This window comes from Lithobates pipiens, unplaced genomic scaffold, assembly GCF_037356315.1.
Source record: "Lithobates pipiens isolate NorthernLeopardFrog02 unplaced genomic scaffold, aLitPip1_a1.2 Scaffold_19, whole genome shotgun sequence".
Taxonomy (NCBI): domain Eukaryota; kingdom Metazoa; phylum Chordata; class Amphibia; order Anura; family Ranidae; genus Lithobates; species Lithobates pipiens.
Window position 1 is genome coordinate 177,365,884 of NW_027507764.1, and position 25,075 is coordinate 177,390,958.

General features: G+C 42.0%; 1 protein-coding gene across 1 annotated transcript in view; it reads left to right on the plus strand.

Annotated features, from left to right (window-relative positions):
- NEK11 (NIMA related kinase 11) overlaps positions 1-25,075 on the plus strand; it is a 379,114-nt gene that overhangs the window by 143,295 nt on the left and 210,744 nt on the right. The window contains exons 4-5 of the mRNA XM_077491509.1: positions 39-157; positions 9,691-9,755. Coding sequence (XP_077347635.1) covers positions 39-157; positions 9,691-9,755 — 184 coding nt within the window. The remainder of the gene's footprint in view (positions 1-38; positions 158-9,690; positions 9,756-25,075) is intronic.

A 25,075-nucleotide genomic window follows, 5' to 3' on the forward strand; every position in this document is an offset into this window, starting at 1 on the left:
TTTTGCTACATGTTATATGTTTATTCTTTGTTCTTCAGGGTCGAGACCTTGATTATAAGGTACAAGAATACAAGAAAAATGGTGATGTAATTCCTGAAAGTCAAGTGACAGAATGGTTGATCCAGTTACTGCTTGGTGTAAATTATATGCATGAAAGGTATTGCTATTTTTCGTTATTATAAATAGAAAAAAAATGTAAATCTTATCACTATACCAAAAACAAAATGCTTACATGTGTAAAATACTAACTAACCTACTTCAAAGCTTGTTTGAAGCAACCACTAGAGATAAGTAAACAACTTCTAAGTTTGAGATTTGACCCAGATGCTGTTTTATATCTATTATCCATTATTTAAATATTTGAGTTTCATGCAAATGAGCATGAAAATTGTAATGACAATTAAAGGAGAAGTACAGTCAAAGCTGTGGACCAATGCATAAAGCAAGGTCCATAAAGACATGGATGAGTGAGTTTAGGGTGGAGGAACTTGACTGGTCTGCGCAGATACCTGACCTCAACCCTTTAAAATACCTTTGGGATGAATTAGAGCGGAGATTGCGAGCCAGGCCAGGCCAGGGGTGGGCCAACTCAATATTGAACCCTACGGACTAAGACTGGAATGCCATTAAAGTTCATGTGCGTGTAAAGGCACAATATAGTGTTTATATATCAAACCAAAAGGTAACAAATATAAGATGTTCATAGTTTACATGCCTTTTGTGTGTTTGTAAAAAAAAATAAGACATCTGAACTGAACCTCCTGCTTAGGAAATTATGGTAAAATACAAAAAAAGAACAAAGTTAAATAACCTGTGTGGGTCTTTAAACTGACCTAAATGATAACCCTACTTTATCTCTTCATACAATTCATTTGGTCTGATATTCTATACCACATGATTGTAATCTCTCTGACTGCCTAGTGCTTGATAACAGTGAAAGAATATGACATATCATTAAAGAAGGAATAGTAGGAGAAGGGTATCATAAGAGAGTCCTCAGTAATTGGACACAATTAGTCCAGTACCTCCTCCTAGGATATAGATTGCACAAAAAAACCCTAACTACTAAACTGAAAGGGCTGTAATGGTACCAAGAGTAAGGATGAGCCGAACACCCCCCTAGTTCGGTTCGCATCAGAACCTGCGAACAAACCTAAACTTTGTGTGAACTTTAGAACCCTATTAAAGTCTATGGGACTCGAACGTTCAAAATCAAAAGTGCTAATTTTAAAGGCTAATATGCAAGATATTGTCATAAAAAGTGTTTGGGGACCTGGGTCTTGCCACAGGGGACATGTATCAATGCAAAAAAAAGTTTTAAAAACAGATGTTTTTTCAGGAGCAGTGATTTTAATAATGCTAAAAGTGAAACAATAGAAGTGTAATATTCCTTTAAATTTGATACCTGGGGGGGTGTGTATAGTATGCCTGTGAAGGGGCGCATGTTTCCCGTGCTTAGAACTGTCCCTGCACAAAGTGTCATTTCTGCAGGAAAAAAAGTCATTTAAAATCACTCGCGGCTATAATGAATTGTCCTCATAATACAGAGAACAGTCATTGAAAGTCATTGATAAAAATGTTTAAAAAAAGCTTGGGGTTCCCCAAAATTCAATTACCAGGCCCTTCAGGTCTGGTATGGATATTAAGGGGAACCCCGCGTCAATTAAAAAAAAAATTACGTGCGGTTCCCCCCAAATATCCACACCAGACCGAAGGGTCATCAGATCAGATCAGCCATCGCTGGACCCCGGAGAGATGATCATCCGCCGCTGGATAGGAAGAGTGGATTACCCCCGCTGGAATCTTTTTTTTATTTTTAATAAAGTACTTTTGCAACGGTGTGTGTGTGTCTTTTTAAACTATTTTTTACACTTTCTTTGTGAAATGGTAAGGTTATTTTTGTACCCCCTTACCATTTCAAACAGGGGGGGCTGGGATCTGGGGGTCCCCTTGTTAAAGGGGGCTTTCAGATTCTGATAAGCCCCCCGCCCGCAGTCCCCCACAACCACCGGCCAGGGTTGTGGGGATGAGGCCTTTGTCCTCATCAACATGGGGACAAGGTGCTTTGGGGGGACCCCAAAGCATCCTCCCAATATTGAGGAGGGGATGAGAGACTTGCTGTAGCTTCGACGCAGATTGCGGGACCTAGCATGCTTCTTCAGGAAAATGTATAGCAGTCCAACACTAAATTAAGAAATATTGTAAGCATCAATTTCAATCTCATTCTGTCAATCAGTACAATGGCTCAATAATTTGTTGCCACATACCTCAGAGTTTAAAAAGAAGCAAATAAAAGGAGTCACATTATATGGTCTTCATACCGCCAGCTGCTCCCACCTTCTGGTCATATGGGATAGTCCACATACAGCTCTTTGAGGAGATCAAGCTCCTATTAATCATTTCATGTTAATATCTGAAAAGATATATCATATGGATATCTGGTAACAGATGTAGCAGAACCCATCAACTTAACACTGTGTATAGAATAAGAGGGCAAAAGGATATTCTGGTGTGGGGACCCTTATCATGGTTATAAACTACACCCCTACTCCCCAGTTTGGAAACATATGTCTATTGGGATCACTTTTACTGCCTATGGTTATCAAGCAGTAATAGGGAAGACACCCACCCTCTTTAACATACCCTCATATACAAGGTAAAAGTATCCCAAAATGGGATAAGTGTATAAGTATCATCAATGTCAGACACTTACCCAGAGATCCTGATATCAAATACATAGCCACATGTGAGATGAAATAGGCTAAAAGGAATGTGGTATGGAAAGGTCAGCCAAAGGATCCATAATGGCAGTTCCTTATGCCAAAATCAAAAGAACTCCACACCTCCCTCACCTAGTCAAAAGACCTATATAGGACAGGGGGCAGGGCATGCAGAGCCGCCAATTAGTGTCTCCAGAAGGGTTGGCCAACTCAATATTGAACCCTACGGACTAAGACTGGGATGCCATTAAAGTTCATGTGCATGTAAAGGCAGGCCTCCCAATACTTTTGCCAATATAGTGTATATATAAAAAAACAAAATGTAGCAAATATGAGATGTTCATAGTTTACATGCCTTTTGCGTGTTTGTGAAGAAAAAAAAAAATACATCTGAACTGAACCTCTTGCTTAGGAAATGATGGTAAAATACAAAAAAAGAACACGGTTAAATAACCTGTGTGGGTCTTTAAACTGACCTAAATGATAACCCTGCTTTATCTCTTCCTATAATTCATTTGGCCTGACATTCTTTACCAAATGATTGCAATCTCTCTGACTACCTAGTGCTTGATAATAGTGAAAGAATATGACATATCATTATACATAGACCACTGTAGACTGAAGCCTGGCTTTTATGGTGTGCTTGCATTCATAGGCCTATTGCTGTCCTTGAGAGACAACAGCTGCTGATCAGCTAAAGCAGAAGTGTCAATCTCATTGTCACTGATGTTTCTGCTTTCTTTGTATAAACAGTTTAATCAAGGGCTGCACTGTGCGGAGAGGTGCACCTTGAGTGGAAAGAGCTCAGGGCAGGGACAAGTCACATTACAGGAAAGCAACATCATATTGTTCACAAATAGACTAGTAGGCATGGAAAAAAGATAATTTTTTGCAATGGTATTTGTGCGACATATTATAATAATAATAATAATTGTTGGAGGATGGTGCTGGTTTGGCCAGTTTACCAACATCCCAAATTGATGTGCATACTGGAAAGGTTATTCCTCTAGTGGGACTTTAAAAGGTAAACTGCTCTTGTAAGTAGAGACGTGGGGTATGAAAATGCAAAAATAGACAAGTGGGTATACAGGATGCACAAGTTTGATCAAAGAATAAACATACAATACATAAGGTACAATCTAGGCTCCATGAATATACAAACATGAAAAAACCCAGTGTTTCGAGTTTAGGATTGATATTACTCTTCTTCAGGGATATAAGATTGTGACCATGACGAAGGATACATCTATAAATTAAAAAGACAGTTGTAAACATAAAATGTAATAGCAGGATAAAAAATCGTGCATACTTATGTCATTTAAAAAGTTCTATTTACACTGACGACAAAGCATTGCTTAGGAACTCAGATATTTAGCATCCACTTAAAGAGGGATTCCACCTACAAAAAAAATATTAAAAGCCAGCAGCTATAAATACTACAGCTGCTGACTTTTAATAAATGGACACTCACCTGTCCCGGGTTCCAGCGATGCCGGCAGCCGAGGCCGATCGATCGCTCGGCTCTCGGCTGCTGCCGCCACCATTCTAGGTGAGGGAATCAGAAAGTGAAGCGAATCGGCTTCACTTCCCAGTTCCCTACTGCGCATGCGCGAGTCACGCAGCGCAATAGGAATTGTCCGCGCTGTCTCTGAGACCCGTGTGTGTCCCAGCAGACAGCGCGGCAGGACAGGAAATGGCGTAGACTCCCATGGGAGTCTATGCCCGGAAGTGGGTGTAAATACCTGTCTTTGACAGGTATCTCCACCCCCCTCCCCCCTGAAAGGTGCCAATTGTGACACCGGAGGGGGGGAGGGTTCCGATCAGTGGAAGTTCCACTTTAGGGTGGAACCCCACTTTAAAAACAGGAGGAGGATAGGGTGCTAGTATCCTACACGATATTGGCTCCAGGATGTCCAGGCAGGGGGTGACCAACGGAGGCCCATGGGAGGTGCAGGTCACACTGTTTGACTGCTCCTCCCATACCAACTGCATCGCGGGCCGCCAACACGGCTTCAGTCACTGCCACGTCACGTCTGGTGTCACGGCGCCGGATGTCTGACGTCACCGCGCCCATCGTCTACCATCCACATGCAATAGATGCATGGGAGCAGGGGTGGCTGAATGCGCAAACGGCTTGGGGGGTGGCCACACACCCCTCAGCCCTACCCCTCAGACATACAGGGATTGGCCGTTTGCCCCAAACCCTCACCATACTTAAACCCAGCCTTAGCTTGATGCTGCTATGCTGGATATCCACAGGAGCCACCACCGCCCCTCTGCTGGATATTGCTCAACCCCTGGTTACATAGGTATGTTGGTCCCTATGGACTTTGGGCTTGGACTTTGTGCATCCTGTATACCCACTTGTCTATTTTTGCATTTTCACTTATTTACATGTAGATTGTGTTCATCTGCTATTACTTACAAGAGTAGTTTGCCTTTTAAAGTCCAACTAGAGGAATAACCTTTCCATTATACATAATATAATAATAAGAGCAAAATTGTGATTGAATATTAGAGATTTATAATTCTGAGAGTCATTCTACTAATATTTTGCCTATTATGCTTCTGGTAACATAATGGCATTATTCATTGGAAATTAGTAATGTGTATATGAATGTAGCAACCCATGACAATCAAAGTTCATCGTTCTCTGTTTTGATTTACTGTAAGGTTGATGGTGTCCTAATAATGCACATAGCTATCAATTAGATTTCAGTTTACTGTAACTGAAATCTAATTGGTAGCTATGTGCATTATTAGGACACCATCAACCTTATACCCATCCTAATTTATTTGTAATTTTTCTAACTTTTTGACACATGGATTTAAACATATTGATAATGATATCATTAGTTTGTTGTTTTATAATAGTGATTGTCAAAACATAATTTAAAGGACATACCTAAATCTATAAATTACATTGGTGTTCAAGTTGAAAAAGACATAGGTCCATGGAGTTCAACTAAAAGACAATTATAAAAAGATTAAAAAACATTATCCTCAGAACTCTAATCCTGCAATTGATACAGAGAAAGGCTAAAAACCCTTATAAAACATGTTCCGATTTGCTGCAGTAGGTGAAAATATTATTTCTTGATCCCCTAAGTAATCATATACTCCCTGGATCAACAGTAAACAATGTTATTACCTATACAAAATAATAGCCCATTATATGTTGTGCTTTTAAAAAATACATCCAGTGTTTGCTTGAACTAACTGCTATTGAAGTCCACATTTTTACAGTTCTTACTGTAAAGCACCCCACCATATGCAATTGTTAAATCTCTTTTCCTCCACATGCAAAAGAGTGCCTCCTTGTTTTTTGCAATGACCTGGTGGCTCAATATCTCTTGGTAAAAATAGTCATGGTAGGTGACTAGGTGCCCCATATTATTTTCCCTCTTTTTTTCTTCTCATTGAAATCATTATTCCATTGTATCCAGCCAACCCTACTTAAATCATTCTAATATGATGTCCTACTTTAACTATCCAACCAATTTGTATCCAATTTAATGAAGATTGCACGATTAGATTGTAACATGTGTGGTGAGCTTAACTGCTTGTTGACCGTAAAACCTACATATTCGGCAGCAAGGTGGCTCAGCTGCACCAGATCACATACCAAATGGGGCGATTAAAGACAACACGTCAATCACCGGGTGCCAGCCAATGGATTATTTCTGTCACCCAGCGATTGCCATAAATTTACACAGATAAGGGGTCTGCTTATGTAAACAAGGCAGAGCCCTGTCCTGTCAGTGGGGAAGAAATAGATTTTCTTTTCCCACAAAGCAGGGAATAAAATCGATTACTTCCCCTAGTAAAAGCACCTCCCACAGTACAGCAAAACACTGGCTAGACACACATTTAATGCTTTGATTGCCCTAGATCAGTGATGGCGAACCTTGGCACCCCAGATGTTTTGGAACTACATTTCCCATGATGCTCATGCACTCTGCAGTGTAGTTGAGCATCATGGGAAATGTAGTTCCAAAACATCTGGGGTGCCAAGGTTCGCCATCATTGCCCTAGATATTTAACTCCTTCCCAGTCAGTGTCATTAATACAGTGACAGTGCATATTTGTCAAAAGTGACAATTAGTGTCCGAGTATCTGCTGCAATATCAGTCCTGCTATGAGTCACGGATCGCTGCCATTACTACAAAAAAAAAAAAAATCAATAAAAATTCCAGTATATATCCCATAGCCTGTGGACGCTATAACTTTTGCGCAAACCGAACAATATATGCTTTATGGGATTTTTTTTTACCAAAAATATGTAGCACAATAAATATTAGCTTAATTTAATAATTTATCAAGACATTTTTTTGGATATGTTTTTTTTTTTTCATATTCTTCATTTATAGAATAAAGTATCCATCAGAGTAGAACAATAGAAACCTATTCACATATTGAGAGTGATATCTCGCTAATTACAGAGATAACATTGCCTCGGGGAGAGATACAGAATATGCGAAACATCAGGCGCTGAGACAGGACAAATTAAAACTCTCATCGAAAATCCAGGGCAAACCCTAACAAATGTTGCAGGAATCACTTAGATGGACACTCCAATTTTTTTTAATTTTTTGTTCAAGAAAGTAGGGGAGAAGAGAGATGGGAGAGAAGGATGCCTAGGAACACCAGTGAAGGAGAGAAAGAGGGGTAAAAACAAAAAACAAAAAAAACCCCAACCCACCCCCACCAAGACGGGGGAAGGAGGGTGGTGGGACGCGCATAAGTGTCAGCAAGAATGGTGGGAAGACCTCAATCCCCAGAAGAATCCTCCAGAGGGGCCCTGCCCTCATCCAAATATACATTCATGTTCCAATATGACCATGTTTTAGTATATTGCTCTCTTCTGTTTTGGGCGGTGAGTACTAGGTCCTCCAAAGCGTTAATGCTCTTGACTATGTTGAGCCTCAAGGCAATGAAAGTATTGGATATGTTTATAGTACAAAGTTAAAAATATATACAGTATATGTATTTTTTTTTCCAAACTTGTCAGTCTTTTTTTGTTTATAGCGTAAAAAATAAAAATGCAATGGTGATTAAATACCAGCACAAGAAAGCTCTATTTGTGGGGAAAAAGGACATAAATGTTAATTTGATGCAGTGGCACACGACCGCACAATTGTCAATTAAAGTAATGCAGTGTTGTTTAGCAGAAAAGGGCCTGCTCATGAAGGGGAGGTAAATCTTCTGGAGGTCAAGTGGTCAAAGGGGATGCAGATGCAGGAACTCAAGGGGTTAAAGGAGAAGTATGACATTACAGAGCTCTACAGGGATCCATAATGGCTGATTGTAATAATTTCTAGAGAAGCCCACAGTGTCTTTGTTCCCAATAGACACTAGCTCATTAACATACAATGCAAGATGGCGGTTTCTAAATTTGTAACCCATTGTTAGGGAAGACAGTGTTCAAAACTAGTTTATAGCTGATTATGAAGAACTGCAGACCTAGGGTTAGTTATTTTAAACATTACTCCACAGCCCCTTCCTAAACATCACAAAGCAGAGGGAGCATGTAAGGATTTGTAAGCAGGTAAGAAAAAAACGAAAAAGGTAACCAGCAATTTTTAAATACCATATATACTCGAGTATAAGGCGTCTTTTTCAGCACATTTATTATGCTGAAAAAGCCCCCCTCGGCTTATATTCGAGTGAGGGTGTGCCCATCTGCAGCTGTACATTTGATAACCAAAACAGCGGGTGTCCCCCGCTGTGTCATGGAGTCTGTGTGATGGGCGTTCACTGTAACAAAGCCCCACCTCCTCCTTGTCTGTGATAGACGGAACACTGATACAATGCTGGGAAATCATATCAGTGTTCCGTCTATCACGGATGAGGAGGAGGTGGGCTTTGTTACAGTGGACAGCTGCCGAACAGACACCCGCTGTTTTGGTTATCAAAAGTTCAGCTGCAGATGGGCACAGTGAGGCTGCAGATGGGCACAGTGAGGCTGCAGATGAGCACAGTAAGGCTGCAAATGGGCACAATGAGGCTGCAGATGGGCACAGTGAGGGTGCAGATTGACACTGATGATACAGATGGGTACAGTGAGGCTGCAGATGAGCACGGTGAGGCACAGTGAGGCTGCAGATGTGCACAGTGAGGCTGCAGATGGGCACTGAGGCTGTAGATGGGCACAGTGAGGCTGTAGCTGAGCATTGTTTACCCAGTAGCTGCTGCATTTCACCCTCTGCTTATGCTCGAGTCAATACGTTTTCCCAGTTTTTTGTGGTAAAATTAGGTGCCTCCGCTTATATTCGGGTCGCCTTATACTCAAGTATATACGGTAGTTTTTATGAGTTATGTGCTATATTAATGGTAACAAATATAAAGTAGGTCTTATCCCAATTTGGCTGCAAAAGTGGAAATACACGTCAATTGTTGTCTTGATGAGATTCATATAGGGTGTACAACAAGGGCGCTTTAGTATTTCTGTAACAATGCCTAAAGTTTACACTGTAAAAGTTTTATTACTAATTATATTTGACATTGGATAAACCTTCTGTGTTTGGGATTAGCTATCTCTCAAGGTTTAAAAGGACCAGTTTATTTTCCATCACATTTATCCACTCATGTATGGTTAAATACAGTATATATGGATTATACTGCTCAGTTCCGCCAGTCAACTATATCATGCAATGTGAACTCCCTGGATTATTGATGCTTTATGCTTTAATTAAGTGTTTTGTTTTTTTTGTTACTACAAATGGATCGCTGTTACGTATCCATTTCTTCTTCTGTATGTTGGTTGTCAGTTTAATTACATATATTTCCTGCTTATTCATTTGGTTTCCTTCTTTTTTTATTATGATTATCTCCTTGGCCTAATTATTAGCTTGACAGATTTCTTGGCATTAGATCATGTGTATTTTCGGTATAGACAAATAGAATGAGAAGAGCAGATTTATGTTTTGTGTGTTGATTTTTATTTGATCCCTCTTATTTGTGTTTCTAGGAGAATTCTTCACAGAGATTTAAAAGCAAAGAACATTTTTCTGAAGGACAATCTGCTTAAAATTGGTAAGGCTTAGTGACCCTTTTAAATGATGTGGAAATGATTTGATTATTTATGTGTTTACATAATTAATGTGTGTTGTTCTGGTTTGTGTTTCAGTTTCATAAATCATAGTTAGACTTTTCGTCACTGTGTTTGGCTCTTTTATTTCTTTTTTTTTTTTCTGGTTTGTCATTGCTTAAAGGAAAGGTATAGTGTTTTTATATATTTTATTTATATGAGTTATTATACTTATTATTTTTATAATATCTTTACTATTATGAAAAACAAAATCGCTTTTTGTTAATAATTATTCTTGAAAATTTTAAAAAAATATGTATATATCGTATTTCACTTACCAACTGGCACCAGCAGATGGCGAACTCTAAGCTACAGTGTCAGCTTTATCCGCATTTATTATTTTTTACGGGTATTCTGTAAGAGACCAGGAGAAATCAGATTACAAAGACTGTTATGATACTCCTAGGTGCTTAGTTAGTAATACAGAGGTGTCTAGACAGTATGCAGAAAGTAGAAAGCTTGGCTTGCTTTGCAAACAACAGAAACCTTGTTATAACAGCATATTTGTGTTATTATTATACTGAATTTTATAGAAATGGCACAGGGGGCCGTTTCTTCACAGCGCATGTGCCAATGACATCATCGGCACAGTGTACATCAAATCTCTCCTAAGCACACACGATTAGGAGATATTTCTACTACCTATAGGTAAGCCTTATTCTAGGCTTGCCTAAAGGTAAAAGTCACAATCTCTGTGATCGGGAGCAGAGATCAGTGATGTGTCACATGTAGCCACGCCCCCCCCCCCCCCACAGTTAGAAACATGCCCCAGGACACACTTAACCCTTACCTTGCCCCCTTGTGGTTAACCCCTTCACTGCCAGTGTAATTTACACAGCAATCAGTGCATTTGTATAGCACTGATTGCTGTATAAATGACAATGGTCCTAAAAATGTGTCAAAAATGTCTGACGTGTCTGCCATAATGTCGCAGTCACAATAAAAATCGCAGATTGCCGCCATTACTAGTACAAAAAATTAATTATTAATAAAAATGCCATAAAACTATCCCCTATTTTGTAAACACTATACATTTTGCACAAACCAATCCGTAAACAATTATTGCTATTTTTTTTTTTACCAAAAATATGTAGAAGAATACGTATCGGCCTAAACTGAGGAAAAAAAATGTTTTTTTTTATATATTTTTGGGGGATATTTAATATAGCAAATGTAAAAAAGAATGCGTTTTTTTTTCAAAATTTTCGCTCTTTTTTGTGTTCATATATATATATATATATATATATATATATATATATTACATACATTACATCTCTTCCAAAGTTGTACTCTGTCTTACTAGAATTTTTGTGACTTTAATAACCTCTTGGTTTTCGATATTAGATTAACATGCAAAAAAAACAAATAATCATTTGTCCATTATTCCTATTATGCATGCTAGGCATAATTTAAGGTCATTGTTTTAGTATAAGATTGCAAGATCTGCCACTGTAGCAAGGGTTTTTTAGTATAATTTGCGTATTTGTTGTTTTGAAATTTCATTGTTTTACAAAAAAAACGTTTTTTTTTTTAGATTTGTATGTATTAACCTGTTTAATCTTTTTTGGCTAACATTTTTTAGATTATGTGTTTGTATATGCTAACACTGATTTTACAATAAAATAACATTTAGTTAAACAATTGCATATCTGTCATGGCACATACAAATTCAACAGTACGTGCATCTTAAAGAACACAACATACGGGGATATGGGAAATAATTTTACACACTAACACCCGTATACCTACACAGGTTGAACTGGATGGACTATTGTCTTTATTCAGCCTTACTATGAAACTATGAAACATTTAATAATAACAGTAACTTCAGTTCTATGCAGTTTGATGGATCTTTCTCAAAGTTTCAAGGCTGTAATGTGCTTGCAAAATTGGATGGCCATCTGCAGTGCGAGATCATGTGTACCTTCAAGGCCTTTGATGAAAACTGACTTGTCCTAGGCAAACGCTTATATTATTCTTTGCTAATAAACTGGTTCCACTCTCCTAAAGCCAGCCAAGGCCATAATTAAAGTGACTTTTGGATAGTAGAGGCAGGCTGAAGCTCACACAAGATTGAACTGTTTTCTAGTACAGAGAATGGCTTTTACTTTACAGCTGCCTTCTGCTTGTGTTCAAGAAGAAAAGCAAATATGGGGTTTTGTTAAAAAAAAAAAAAACGCATACTACAACTATTAGTTGATGGTATAATAAGCTTGTGCAGCTTTATCACTGCCCATCATGAAAAGCCACAATGCTGAATATTTACCAGAAGGTACAACATCCATTTTAAAAATGCAAACCACGTTTTGGTAGGGCTTTTACACAGTATACCACAGCAAATAAGATCACATTAGTATTAAAATAGTTATGAACGATATGCTCTAATATAATTTGTGAAGCACTGAGTCAGTGGCTTGGGTGCCGCCCCCCAAAGCTAGTCACCAAAAAAAAAAAGAAAAACATTTTTAACCACCTTCAGACCGGACCATTTTGCTGGTAAATGACCAGAGGTCTTTTTACAATTTGGCACTGCGCTGCTTTAACTGGTAATTGCGCGGTCATGCAATGTTGTACCCAAACAAAATTTGCGTCCTTTTCTTCCCACAAATAGAGCTTTCTTTTGATGGTATTTGATTGCCTCTGCGATTTTTATTTTTTGCGATATAAACGTAAAAAGACCGCAAATTTTGAAAAAAAATGATATTTTCTACTTTTTGTTATTAGAAAAATCCAATAAACTCAATTTTAGTCATACATTTAGGCCAAAATGTATTCAGCCACATGTCTTTGGTAAAAAAAAAGTCAATAATTGTATATTTATTGGTTTGCGCAAAAGTTGTCACATCTACAAACTAAGGTACGTTTTCTGGAATTTACGCAGCTTTTAGTTTACGACTGCCTATCTCATTTCTTGAGGTGCTAAAATGGCAGGGCAGTACAAAACCCCCCCAAATGACCCCATTTTGGAAAGTAGACACCCTAAGGAAATTGATAAGTGGCATGTTGAGCCCATTGAATATTTTATTTTTTTGCCTCAAGCGATTAAATAATGACAAAAAAAAATTATTTTTTTTTTTTTACACAAAGTTGTCACTAAATGATATATTGCTCACACATGCTATGGGAATATGTGAAATGACACCCCAAAATAAATTCTGCTGCTTCTCCTGAGTACGGGGATACCACACGTGTGGGATTTTTTGGGAGCCTAGCCGCGTACGGGGCCCCGAAAGCCAAGAACCGCCTTCAGGTTTTCTAAGGGCGTAAATATTTGACTTCAAAATATTTTTTTCACAAAGTTGTCACTAAATGATATATTGCTCACGCATGCCATGGGCATATGTGAAATGACACCCCAAAATAAATTCTGCTGCTTCTCCTGAGTACGGGGATACCACATATGTGTGACTTTTTGGGAGCCTAGCCGCGTACGGGCCCCGAAAACCAAGCACCGCCTTCAGGCTTTCTAAGGGCGTTACAGTTTTGAAGGCCATAAAATGCCAAGATGGCACAAACCCCCCCCCAAATGACCCCATTTTGGAAAGTAGACACCCCTAAATTTAGGGGTACACTAGTGAGACTAGGTAATAAATGGCGGGTGCCCTGAAACTATAAAAAAAATAACTAACCAACCAGCGTCACCTGTAACAGTTATATGGTGATCACTGGTGAAAGGGTTAACTAGGGGGCAATCAGGGGGCTTTATGCGGTAGTATATGGGGGTCCCTGGCGCTATAAAAAGCTGCGGCGAACCTAAATACCTACCTGCCTAACAAGCGTCACCTGTGACACTAATACAGTGATCAGAAAAACGATCGCTTATTAGGCTGGGTTCACACTGGAGCGATGTGGGAACGCCACTAATGCGCGGCGGGTTCCCGCATCGCATGCCTCCCGGCGGCAGTTCACACTGCCCTATGCGAACTGCTGGGAGTGTCAGTGAAATGTTAATGACACCCCCAGATCAGTTCGCATATCGCAGTGCGATCTGCAAACTCGGATCGCATGGTGTGAACACCCATGCGATCCGATTCTGCTGCGGACCAAAAAAAGGGTCCCGTGCGAGTTTGCGGCGGGTGCGGCGGGTGCGACACGAATTCAGCCATACTATCTGTATGGCTGAACTCGAATCGCACAGAGATCGGATGTGATTTGCACTGCAGTGCGGTGCGAATCACATCCGTTCTCATAAACCGCTGCAATGTGAACCCAGCCTTAGTGACACTGGCGACGGGGGGTGATCACGGGGTTAAACCTTTATTGGGGGGGTTAGGGGGGTACCTTAGAACTAAAGGGGGCTAACCCTAACTGCCCTAACAGTTATTACAGTCACAAATGACACCCGCCGGGTGATCAGGGGGTTAAACCTTTATTAGGTAATAAATGGCGGGTGCCCTGAAACTATAAAAAAATAACTAACCAACCAGCGTCACCTGTAACAGTTATATGGTGATCACTGGTGAAAGGGTTAACTAGGGGGCAATCAGGGGGCTTTATGCGGTAGTATATGGGGGTCCCTGGCACTATAAAAGCTGCAGCGAACCTAAATACCTACCTGCCTAACAAGCGTCACCTGTGACACTAATACAGCGATCAGAAAAACTATCGCTTATTAGGCTGGGTTCACACTGGAGCGATGCAGGAACGCCATGAATCCGCGGCGGGTTCCCGCATCGCATGCCTCCCGGCGGCAGTTCACACTGCCCTATGCGAACTGCTGGGAGTGTCAGTGAAATGTTAATGACACCCCCAGATCAGTTCGCATATCGCAGTGCGATCTGCAAACTCGGATCGCATGGTGTGAACACCCATGCGATCCGATTCTGCTGCGGGCCAAAAAAGGGTCCCGTGCGAATTTGCGGCGGGTGCGGCGGGTGCGACACGAATTCAGCCATACTATCTGTATGGCTGAACTCGAATCGCACAGAGATCGGATGTGATTTGCACTGCAGTGCGGTGCGAATCACATTCGTTCTCATAAACCGCTGCAATGTGAACCCAGCCTTAGTGACACTGGCGACGGGGGGTGATCACGGGGTTAAACCTTTATTGGGGGGGTTAGGGGGGCACATTAGAACTAAAGGGGGCTAACCCTAACTGCCCTAACAGTTACTACAGTCACAAATGACACCAATGCAAAAAAAAAAAAAGCAATTGGTGTCACTGTGACTGGGGGGGCAGGGGTAATTGGGGGGTGATCGGGGGTAAAGGGGGGGTGTGAGTGTGCCTTGCATGTTCTACTGTATGTGGGGTGTGTTGGTGCAACTCTCCGAACCTCTCTCCTCGGTGCCGGAACGAAAACTACCGACACGGAGGAGAGAATACATCACTTCCTCTCCTGTGTTTACATTACAGGAGAGGAAGTGATGTCACCGGACATTTTCATTCGCCGGGAGCGATCGAGAGGGGGTGGCCATGAATGAATGGCCGTCCCCTCGTCCGGGATCGCTCCCGAACGAATACCGACCGCCGCAGGCACCGGGCGGGGGCCCGATCGGGCCCCCGACCGGCGGGCAGGCAAGGACGTACATGTAAGCCCTTATGCCTGCCCGTGCCATTCTGCCGCCGTACATCGGCGTGCGGCGGTCGGCAAGTGGTTAAAAATGGTCCTTAATAAAATAAAATATTGAGTCCTTTAAGTGCACTGTGTACGGCCGCTGGACAAAGTGCATTATGGGCAGCATGACGTCTATGCAATCATGGGATTGCATGTGAGGCGCATTATTTGCAGGGTTTTGTGAGTTCTTGTGGTGCAAAGCAGACCACTACAACAATCCCATCTTGCAGGCATTCCCCTTGTTGTGGAGTTTTCTATTGGCACCGCCGTAGGACATGGGCGGTGTTTTTCCGGGGGCTCACTTCCGGTTTCTGTGTGCTAGTAGGAAATCAAAAGTGACCCTGACTCTGCGGCTCCATGGATGGAGAAGAAAAGCCAGGATGTGATCTGACATCCATGTCTGGCCAGTGTCCGTATACTGCAGCATCCTGTGATCGGACTGAAGGTGGAGGTAGGGGGAGGGCACCCTGCTTTAACTCTGCCTGAGAATCAACCTCCAGGCTCCAGCCATTCATCACCTGGCAGTGTGCTATATATCAGAGGTATGTGCCTGGCAGGAGAGGGGAGAGTAGGGGGGCCATGGGGGACTTGCTGTGATCTAAAATATCTATCTATCTATCTATCTATCTATCTATCTATCTATCTATCTATCTATCTATCTATCGGTCCTATTGCAGGCGAGTGACGGGGGGGGGGGGCATTTTTCATTTCAAGAGGAATGTGGCAGCCTGTCACTGCTCCTCTTTGCATTGGCCATTGAGCCTCTGGCAGTTCGGTAATTCTTCCTCCATCCAGGGACTCATTAATTTTACCATTGGGGAGCTAATTTCATTATACGGTCATATATTTGGCTGACCCCTCTGTTTCCTTCTGTTACCTGCTATAAGAGATGGAGGATTTTGATGGATTCTGAGGCTTCAGGATTAACTGGTCCAAATACAGACTTTTTCTATTGGATCCAGGTGCAGAATAGGTAGGCCATCAGAGTTCTCAACTCAAAGTGGTTCATTCCTTCTCCTATCTGGAAGTAGTGGTATAATTACCACTGAACTAACATATACCAACTTACAGGTGCAGATCAAAAAATTTGAATATCGTCAAATAATTAATTTATTTCAGTAATTCCATTTAAAAAGTGAAACTCATTTATTATATAGATTCACTACACATATAGTGATATATGGCTTACAGCTAGTGAAAACCCAAAATTCAGTATCTCAGAAAATTAGAATATTACATAAGACAAATAAAAAAAAGGATTTCCAATACAGAAATATTGGCTTACTGAAAAGTATGTCCGTGTACAGTATGGTATGCACTCAATACTTGGTCAGGGCTCCTTTTGCATAAATTACTGCATCAATGCGACCTGGCATTAAGGCGATCAGCCTGTGGCATTGCTGAGGTATTATGGAAGCCCAGGTTGCTTTGATAGTGGCCTTCAGCTTCTCTGCATTGTTGGGTCTGATGTCTCTCATCTTCCTCTTAGCGATACCCCACAGTTTCTCTATGGGGTTTAGGTCAGAGATAGAGTTATACAAATAAAGATATCTCATCATAGTCACCTCATGGAACGTGCAAAATGGGACTGAGCTATCCTTTCATGTGACAACACTGAAGAAATAACACTTTGCTACACAAGTAGTGAGTGTAAAGCTTGTATAACAGTGTAAATTTGCTGTACCCTTAAAATAACTAAACACGCAGCCATTAGTGAGTACACCCCTAAGTGAAAATCCCCAAATTGGGCCCAAAGTGTCAACATTTTGTGTGGCCACCATTATTTTCCAGCACTGCCTTAACCCTCTTGTGCATGGAGTTCACCAGAGCTTCACAGGTTGCCATTGGAGTCCTCTTCCACTCCTCCACTGGTGAATGTTAGATTCATTGCACTCCTCTACCTGTTTGAGGATGCCCCACAGATGCTCAATAGGGTTTAGGTCTGGAGACATGCTTGGCTAGTCCATCACCTTTGCCCTCAGGTTTAACAAGGCAGTGGTCATCTTGGAGGTGTGTTTAGGTTCATTATCATATTGGAATACTGCCCTGCGGCCAGCCCCCAAAGGGGGGGACCATGCTCTGCTTCAGTATGTCACAGTACATGTTGGCATTCATGGTTCCCTCAATGAACTGTAGCTCCCCAGTGCCGGCAGCACTCATGCAGCCCCAGACCATAACACTCCCACCACCATGCTTGACTGTAGGCAAGACACACTTGTCTTTGTGCTCCTCACTTGGTTCCCGGCACACACGCTTGACACCATCTGAACCAAATTTTTTATCTTGGTCTCATCAGACCACAGGACATGGTTCCAGTAATCCATGTTTGCTTGCCCTCAGCAAACTGTCTGCGAGTTTTCTTGTGCCTCATCTTTGGAAGAGGCTTCCTTCTGGGATTACAGCCATTCAGATCAAATTGATGTAGTGTTCAGTGTATGGTCTGAGCATTGACAGGCTGTCACCCCACCTTTAAACCTCTGCAGCAATTCTGGCAGCACCCATATGTCTATTTCCCAAAGACAACCTCTTAATATGATGCTGAGCACGTGCACTTAACCTCTTTGGTCGACCATGGTGGTCGACCATGGTGAGGCCTGTTCTGAGTGAAACCTGCCCTGTTAAACCACTGTATGGTCTTGGCCACCATGCTGCAGCTCAGTTTCAGGGTATTGAAAATCTTCTTATAGCCTAGGGCATCTTTATGTAGAACAACAGTTCTTTTTTTCAGATCCTCAGAGAGTTCTTTGCCATGAGGTGCCATGTTGAACTTCCAGTGACCACCAAATTTAACATACCGTCTCCCCATTCACACCTGAGACCTTGTAACACTAATGAGTCACATGACATTGGGGAGGCAAAATGGTTAATTGGGCCCAATTTGGACTTTTTCACTTAGGGGTGTACTCACTTTTGTTGCCAGAAGTTTACACTTCAATGGCTGTGTGCTGAGTTATTTTGAGGGGACAGCCAATTTACACTCATAAAACAAATAAAAGCTGTACACTCACTACTTTACATTGTAGCAAAGTGTAATTTAGTCAGTGTTATCACATGTAAAGATATAATAAAATATTTACAAAAATCACACAATGCCATGTCACATACAGTTCTTACTAAGAGAATTTTAAAGCCTTATGTTCTTTAATGAATGACACTGGTCATCATTCCACTTAGACAAGGACTGGCATGGGATCACGGAGTGAAGAGCCTGCAGGAGACAGTGCCAGACAGTGAATATTGCAGCTGCTTTTTCTATTTGGATACCCTCTGGGCCACTTATTTTCTTTTTGATTGTCCTATGCCACTGTTGGGTTTTAACCACTTTCCGACCGCCTACCGCAGATGTACTGCGGCAGGTTGGCTCTATTGCTCAAAACGATGTACCCGTACGTCATTTAATGCAATAGACACTAGGGGCCCGCACAGGCTGATTGGACACAAGGGGAGCCCATCAGTGGGTCCAGCAGCCACCCGCGATCATTTCCCAGAGAGTCAAATCAGCGATCTGCCTATGTAAACAAGGCAGATCGCCGCTCTGACAGGGAAGAAGATAGAGGTAATGGGGGTTATTTACTGAAGGTAAATTCACTTTGCACTGCAAGTGCACTGAAAATGCACTTGGAAGTGCAGTCACTCTAAATCTAAGGGGTAGATCTGAAATGAGTGGAAGTTCTGCTGATTTTATCATCTAATCATGTGCAAGCTAAAATGCTGTTTTTTTATTTTCCTTGCATGTCCCCCTTGAATCTACAGCGACTTTACTTCCAAGTGCACTTGCAGTGCAAAGTGGATTTGCCTTTCGTAAATAAACCCCAATGTGTTTCTGCTAAGCAGGAACACGGATCTCTGTCTTCATCTAGTCAGACCATTCCCAACACAGTTAGCAAGCACCAACTAGGGACACATGTAACCCTTTGATCGCTACTGATGTTAACCCTTGCCAGTGTCATTAGTACAGTAACAGTGCATATTTTTAGCACTGATCACTGTAATAATGTCACTGGATCCCAAAAAAGTGTCAAAAGTGTCAGTTATGTCTCCGATTTGTCTGCTGCAATGTTGCAGTCCCGCTAAAAATTGCTGATCGCTGCCATTACTAGTAAAAAAAAGAAATAAATAAAAATGCCATAAAAATGTCCCATAGTTTGTAGATACGATAAATTTTGCACAAACCAATCAATATACACGTATTGATTTTTTACCAAAAATATGTGGCAGAATTTATATTGGCCTAAATTAATGAAGAAATTAGAATGTTTACTTTTTTTTTTTAATGTATGTCTTTTATAGCATATTGTTTTTTTTTTCAAAATTGACGCTCTTTTTTTGTTTATAGCGTACAAAATAAAAACCGCAGAGGTGATCAAATACCACCAAAAGAAAGCTCTATTTGTGGGAAAAAAAGGGCATAAAATATATTTGGGTACATCGTTGCATGACTTCTCAATTGTCAGTTAAAATATTGCATGCCGGGGGCGTGGCTTAGCTGAGCTCAATGGCGGACGCATAACTGACTAGCTCCGCTGACCGGGACACATACTTCGGCATATAAAGGGGTTTTTCACCCACAATCTCATTGAAAAAGATGGGAACAGCCTCCAGAACATCTTCCACCTCAAGATCTCGCTCTCCGTGTGGAAACTCCGATAGACAAGGCCAGCACATACCGGAGATGTTCCGCACCCAGAGAGGGAACATGGCGTCGTCCCGCCACGACTCCTCACAGGCGCTATCCACTCCTTCTCCAAGACGGGATGCTATCGTACTGATAGCCGCCGAGCTCGAGACGATTCGGAACACAAATCCTTCTGGCCAACAACTCCATGAGACGAACCAGTCCTCCACCATCAGCATGCAGGATCTCAAACTGATCGCTTCAGACATCAAGGACACCCTCTCGGCAGCCATTGCGGATCTCCGAGTGGACATCAGGGCCCTCTCAGATCGGGTGTTACAAGTGGAAAAAACCTCGGATCAGAATGCCTTACTTCTCCGCAAATCCACCAGGAAAATTGATGGTCATACGCTGCAGATGAGAGATATGCAAAGGCACTTAGAGGACTTGGATAATAGGGGGAGACGACACAACATCCGTGTCAGAGGCCTTCCTGAATCCATTGAAGGGGATCAAATCCCCATAGCAGTCACCTCCATTTTTAACACTGTACTGGACCGGCCTCCACAAACGAATGTTGAAATGGAAAGAATCCACAGAGCCCTAAGACCTAAGGGTAGGGATCATGACCCACCGCGAGACATTATCTGTTGTATAATAGACTATAAACTAAAAGAGGACATTCTGCGAGGAGCTAGAATGAAACAACGCATACTGTATGACACTACCCCCATACAGATCTTTCAGGATTTGTCCGGTATTACCCTACAGCACTGCAGAGATCTTAAACCTCTCTTGGAAACACTGAGGAGCAGGAATATAGCGTACAAATGGAAGTTCCCCTTTTGCCTCACTGCCTCCAACCTCGGTCGCACGGCTCACCTACGAGTCCCTGAAGATCTTCCCGCGTTTTGCTCAACCCTAGCCATTCCGATGGTGGATGTTCCGAACTGGTACTCTAACTTTCGTCCTCTGAATGGTAGGTCAGATAAAATACTGCCTGAAGCGATGGAAGCTCAAGATGCGGGATACCGCCGACGTAGATCACCGTCTCACTCCCGGTCACACCGACCCCCTGATCATATCCCGAGGGATTACAGTCCACCTATCTCCCCTAGATCACGTAGAGCGAGGAGAGACTACTAATGGGTATGTGTCGGTACTCTAGCTAAGAGCTAATAACTCCTCTGTGCTTTGGAATCACATGTGCCTTCCCTGTTCCTTTCCGTTATAACTCCACGTTTGCGATAATATGACGGATTGTGTTATGCGGATTTCCACGACATAATTGATGATGTGCCGTACCCCATATATATTTGACTCATTGTTTGCCATCTTTGCCTACGGTTCTGAAATAGTTCTCTTGAACATCTGATGCTTTGGCACTAGAAGATCAGATTATGACTACATTTTCCAGCACACACCTGGAAGGACCTAAGTTGCGTAGAGTCAGGACTCTAATTACGCCATATCCTGGATGCCTCGTCCTCTGCTATGTGATCTCGATCACATGTCCCCCGTATTTCCAACAGTTACTGAACCTTGTGACGATAATACCTTCTTCTACGCTTAACCAGCTGAGTGTATAACTCCCAGACCCGGCGAGCGTATTATACAAACTACGGGCAATTCGATGCTTCATATATCCTTATTGCAGACAATGACTGAATTTACCGGCTGGTGCGCGGGACTCTTTCCCTACAGTTTGTTCCTGTACGTCTCTTGAACGCTTATTTAGCAGGTTTGCTAGTTATTACAAGCATATATACTGGATGTTTTAGTGTGCTTCTATATATTTCATGCCTGTGTTATGAGGTACATGAAGGCTTCCTGCCCCTACCTTCATTGCGCTATCCACAGTTATACGTTTATGTTTAAGGTTTCATGTGGTATGCACAATGTTAAACATGACTACCAGGGGTTATAGTTTTAGTTTTAGTTTAAAGTTCTCTTTTTAATTTTAGTTTTAATTCTTTCAAGTGCCAATTTTTCTACCTGCAGTGGGAGGGAGGAGGAGAGGGGAGGGAGACATTTGATTCCTTCTTCCCTTTTTTCTCCTCTCTCTATGCTCTTTCCGTATCTTCTTATATGCTACTTAAAGACGATACACCCGCAGTTTGTGGTTCAAAGTTATCAAAACTGTCTTAGTACCTACATTACCGGATTCTCAGTCTTAAACTATCTAATTGCATTCCGAGTTATCCCTTTTTTACTTTGTTTGCCTGACATGCATATCTATTGTCTTGGATATTTACACTCTGACACCTATACTGTCTTATATATAGGTCCTCTATGCACACTTAGCCTATATATACCCTCCCATAGTGTATCACTCTCCCATGAATATTTGAACTATCTCCTTGACAGTTTCCATTTCTTTTTAGTCCTGGTTGGCGGAGTTACGCGCATTGATTGATTCACTCGTACCTCAGTCTTTCATTGGACTTGGCTACAGCCAACCCCGCTGTTGTGGCGACAGAGAGTGCGCGCTCATCGCTGAGGTGTGTGCTCGCTCTCCTCACCCGACTCTTTATTGATTGTCTTGTCACTCAAACAGTGACCCCCGTACCTCCCCCTTTGGCTTAAGTTTGCTATTTGATCACTATTTCCTCCCCCATAGTTTTACTTTCCCCCCTCTTTGACCCCTCCACCTCCTATCCCCTGCCGTAACCCGTATGCACCCCAATCGCAGCATGACGGATCAGACCCTCATTGATGTTGTCCCCGCTTCACGGGACCTTCCACCACCGACCATTAAGCTACTTTCTTTGAACATTAGAGGATTGAATATCCCCGAAAAAAGATCCAAACTTTTGTACACACTACAAAGAGCGAAAACGCACGTAGCCCTCTTACAGGAAACACATTTTAGAACAGATGCCATCCCTAAACTTTACAATAACTTTTTTCCCACAGTATATCATGCGACCACAGAGCACTCCAAATCTAAGGGAGTTTCTATTTTACTCTCGAAATCTTGCCCTATCTCTGTTACTGATGTTTTAAGAGACCCACAAGGCAGATACCTGTTTCTTAAAGGACATGCCCACAATCACCCCATTACGATAGCCAACATTTACGCTCCCAATTCCAATCAGGTATCCTTTTTTAGAGATACCTTAGCCGTTCTTACCACGTTCCAATCAGGCATCCTCTTATTGGGAGGACATTTTAACGTCCCCTTGACACCCGCTCTTGATACTTCCACTGGTACATCTTGTCTAAAATACAAAGCATTAAGGGATATCAAATCACAGTTACAAACCTTGACCCTTCACGACACCTGGCGCACGCTCCACCCAAACACCAAAGACTACACTTTCTTTTCCCCTCCACATTCTAAATACACCAGAATTGATCACTTCTTCCTTTCGCAGGCTGATATACAATACTTGACCAATGCCACGATAGAGCCTATACTGTTATCTGACCACAACCCCATCACGGTCACTCTTACATTCAAACACTGCAGCCCTAGATCGGCTATCTGGTGACTTGATGACTCTTTACTACTCGACACAGAAAATAAGGCCCTGATCGGGGAATGTCTTTCACACTATTACAACGAAAATTCTAACCCTGAGACGTCACCCACATCGGTATGGGCAGCGCATAAATGCGTCGTACGCGGATTATGCATCTCTCTGGCTGCTAAACGTCGCAAGTGCAAGAAGGCCTTGTTGGATTCCCTATACGCACGCATTCACTCACTCGAACGCCTACATAAACGATCTCTAGCTGATGCTCACCTTACTGAACTGGTTGCTGCTAGAGAGTTTCTTTTGGAAGAACTCCAAAAAACATTGCGTCGCCAATTCGCCTTATCCAACAAGGTCTTCTATGAATTCGGTAATAAAGCCGGTAAATACCTAGCCAGGGCTATTCAAACCAAGAAAGCAAAGCACACCATACACAAGATCATAACACCTAAAGGTGATTCCATAATAGAAGCGAACGCTATTGCAGAACATTTTGTACAATACTTCCGTTCACTATATAATCTTCAGCAACAGTCCCCGAGTGCGGAACTGAATGATAAATCAGAACGGATCAAAGAATTCCTATCTAAATTCTCCCCATCACCTATTGAGTCTGTAGATCAACAGGCGCTTGACTCCCCCCTGTCTAAGGAAGAAGTGATCTGCGCCCTCAAACAACTCAAAACTGGTAAAAGCCCAGGTCCAGACGGCCTACCAGCAGCATACTACAAAGCATTTCCAGATTTGTTAGTCCCTCATTTCCTACGCGCATTTAATAATTTCACCTCACACACACAACCCCATACTGACCATTTACAAGCGCATATTACCCTGATCCCCAAACCTGGCAAGGATGAGACACTGATCCCAAATTACCGCCCCATTTCCCTGCTCAATGTAGACATAAAGTTATTTGCCAAAATCATAGCAAATCGCCTCAGCCCCCTGCTCCCTCATATTGTATCGTCTGACCAAGTTGGTTTCGTCCCTGGTAGAGAGGCTAGGGATAACACCATTAAAACCCTGAATATACATCATTGGCTGACATCATCACAGAGCAAGGGCTTCTTTTTATCTCTGGATGCTGAGAAGGCGTTCAATAGAGTGGCCTGGGACTGCATGTTTGCTGTCCTACAATACATAGGTATACCCTCTCGAATGATTCAAATGATATCAATCTTGTACTCGGTCCCCACAGCTCGTATACGAGTCAACGGCCACCTATCGAACGCCTTCTCTATCACCAACGGTACACGTCAAGGATGTCCACTCTCACCGATCATTTTTGTTTTAACCTTAGAGCCCCTGCTGCGCATGCTCAGGGAAAACCCCTCCATCCAAGGCATTAACATCCAAAACAATCACTATAAAATTGCGGCTTACGCGGATGACATTATGTTATACCTTTCTAACCCACTCACTACTCTCCCAAACCTACTGAAAGACCTTGCTGCCTTTTCTAATATTTCTAACCTGAAAATAAATTTTGACAAGTCAAAGGCGTTAAACGTTTCTTTGCCGGCTACAATAGTAGAACAATGCCGCCTCAATTTCCCATTCTGTTGGGAAACTGACGCGCTATCATACTTAGGCATTAAAATCCCATCCAATTTG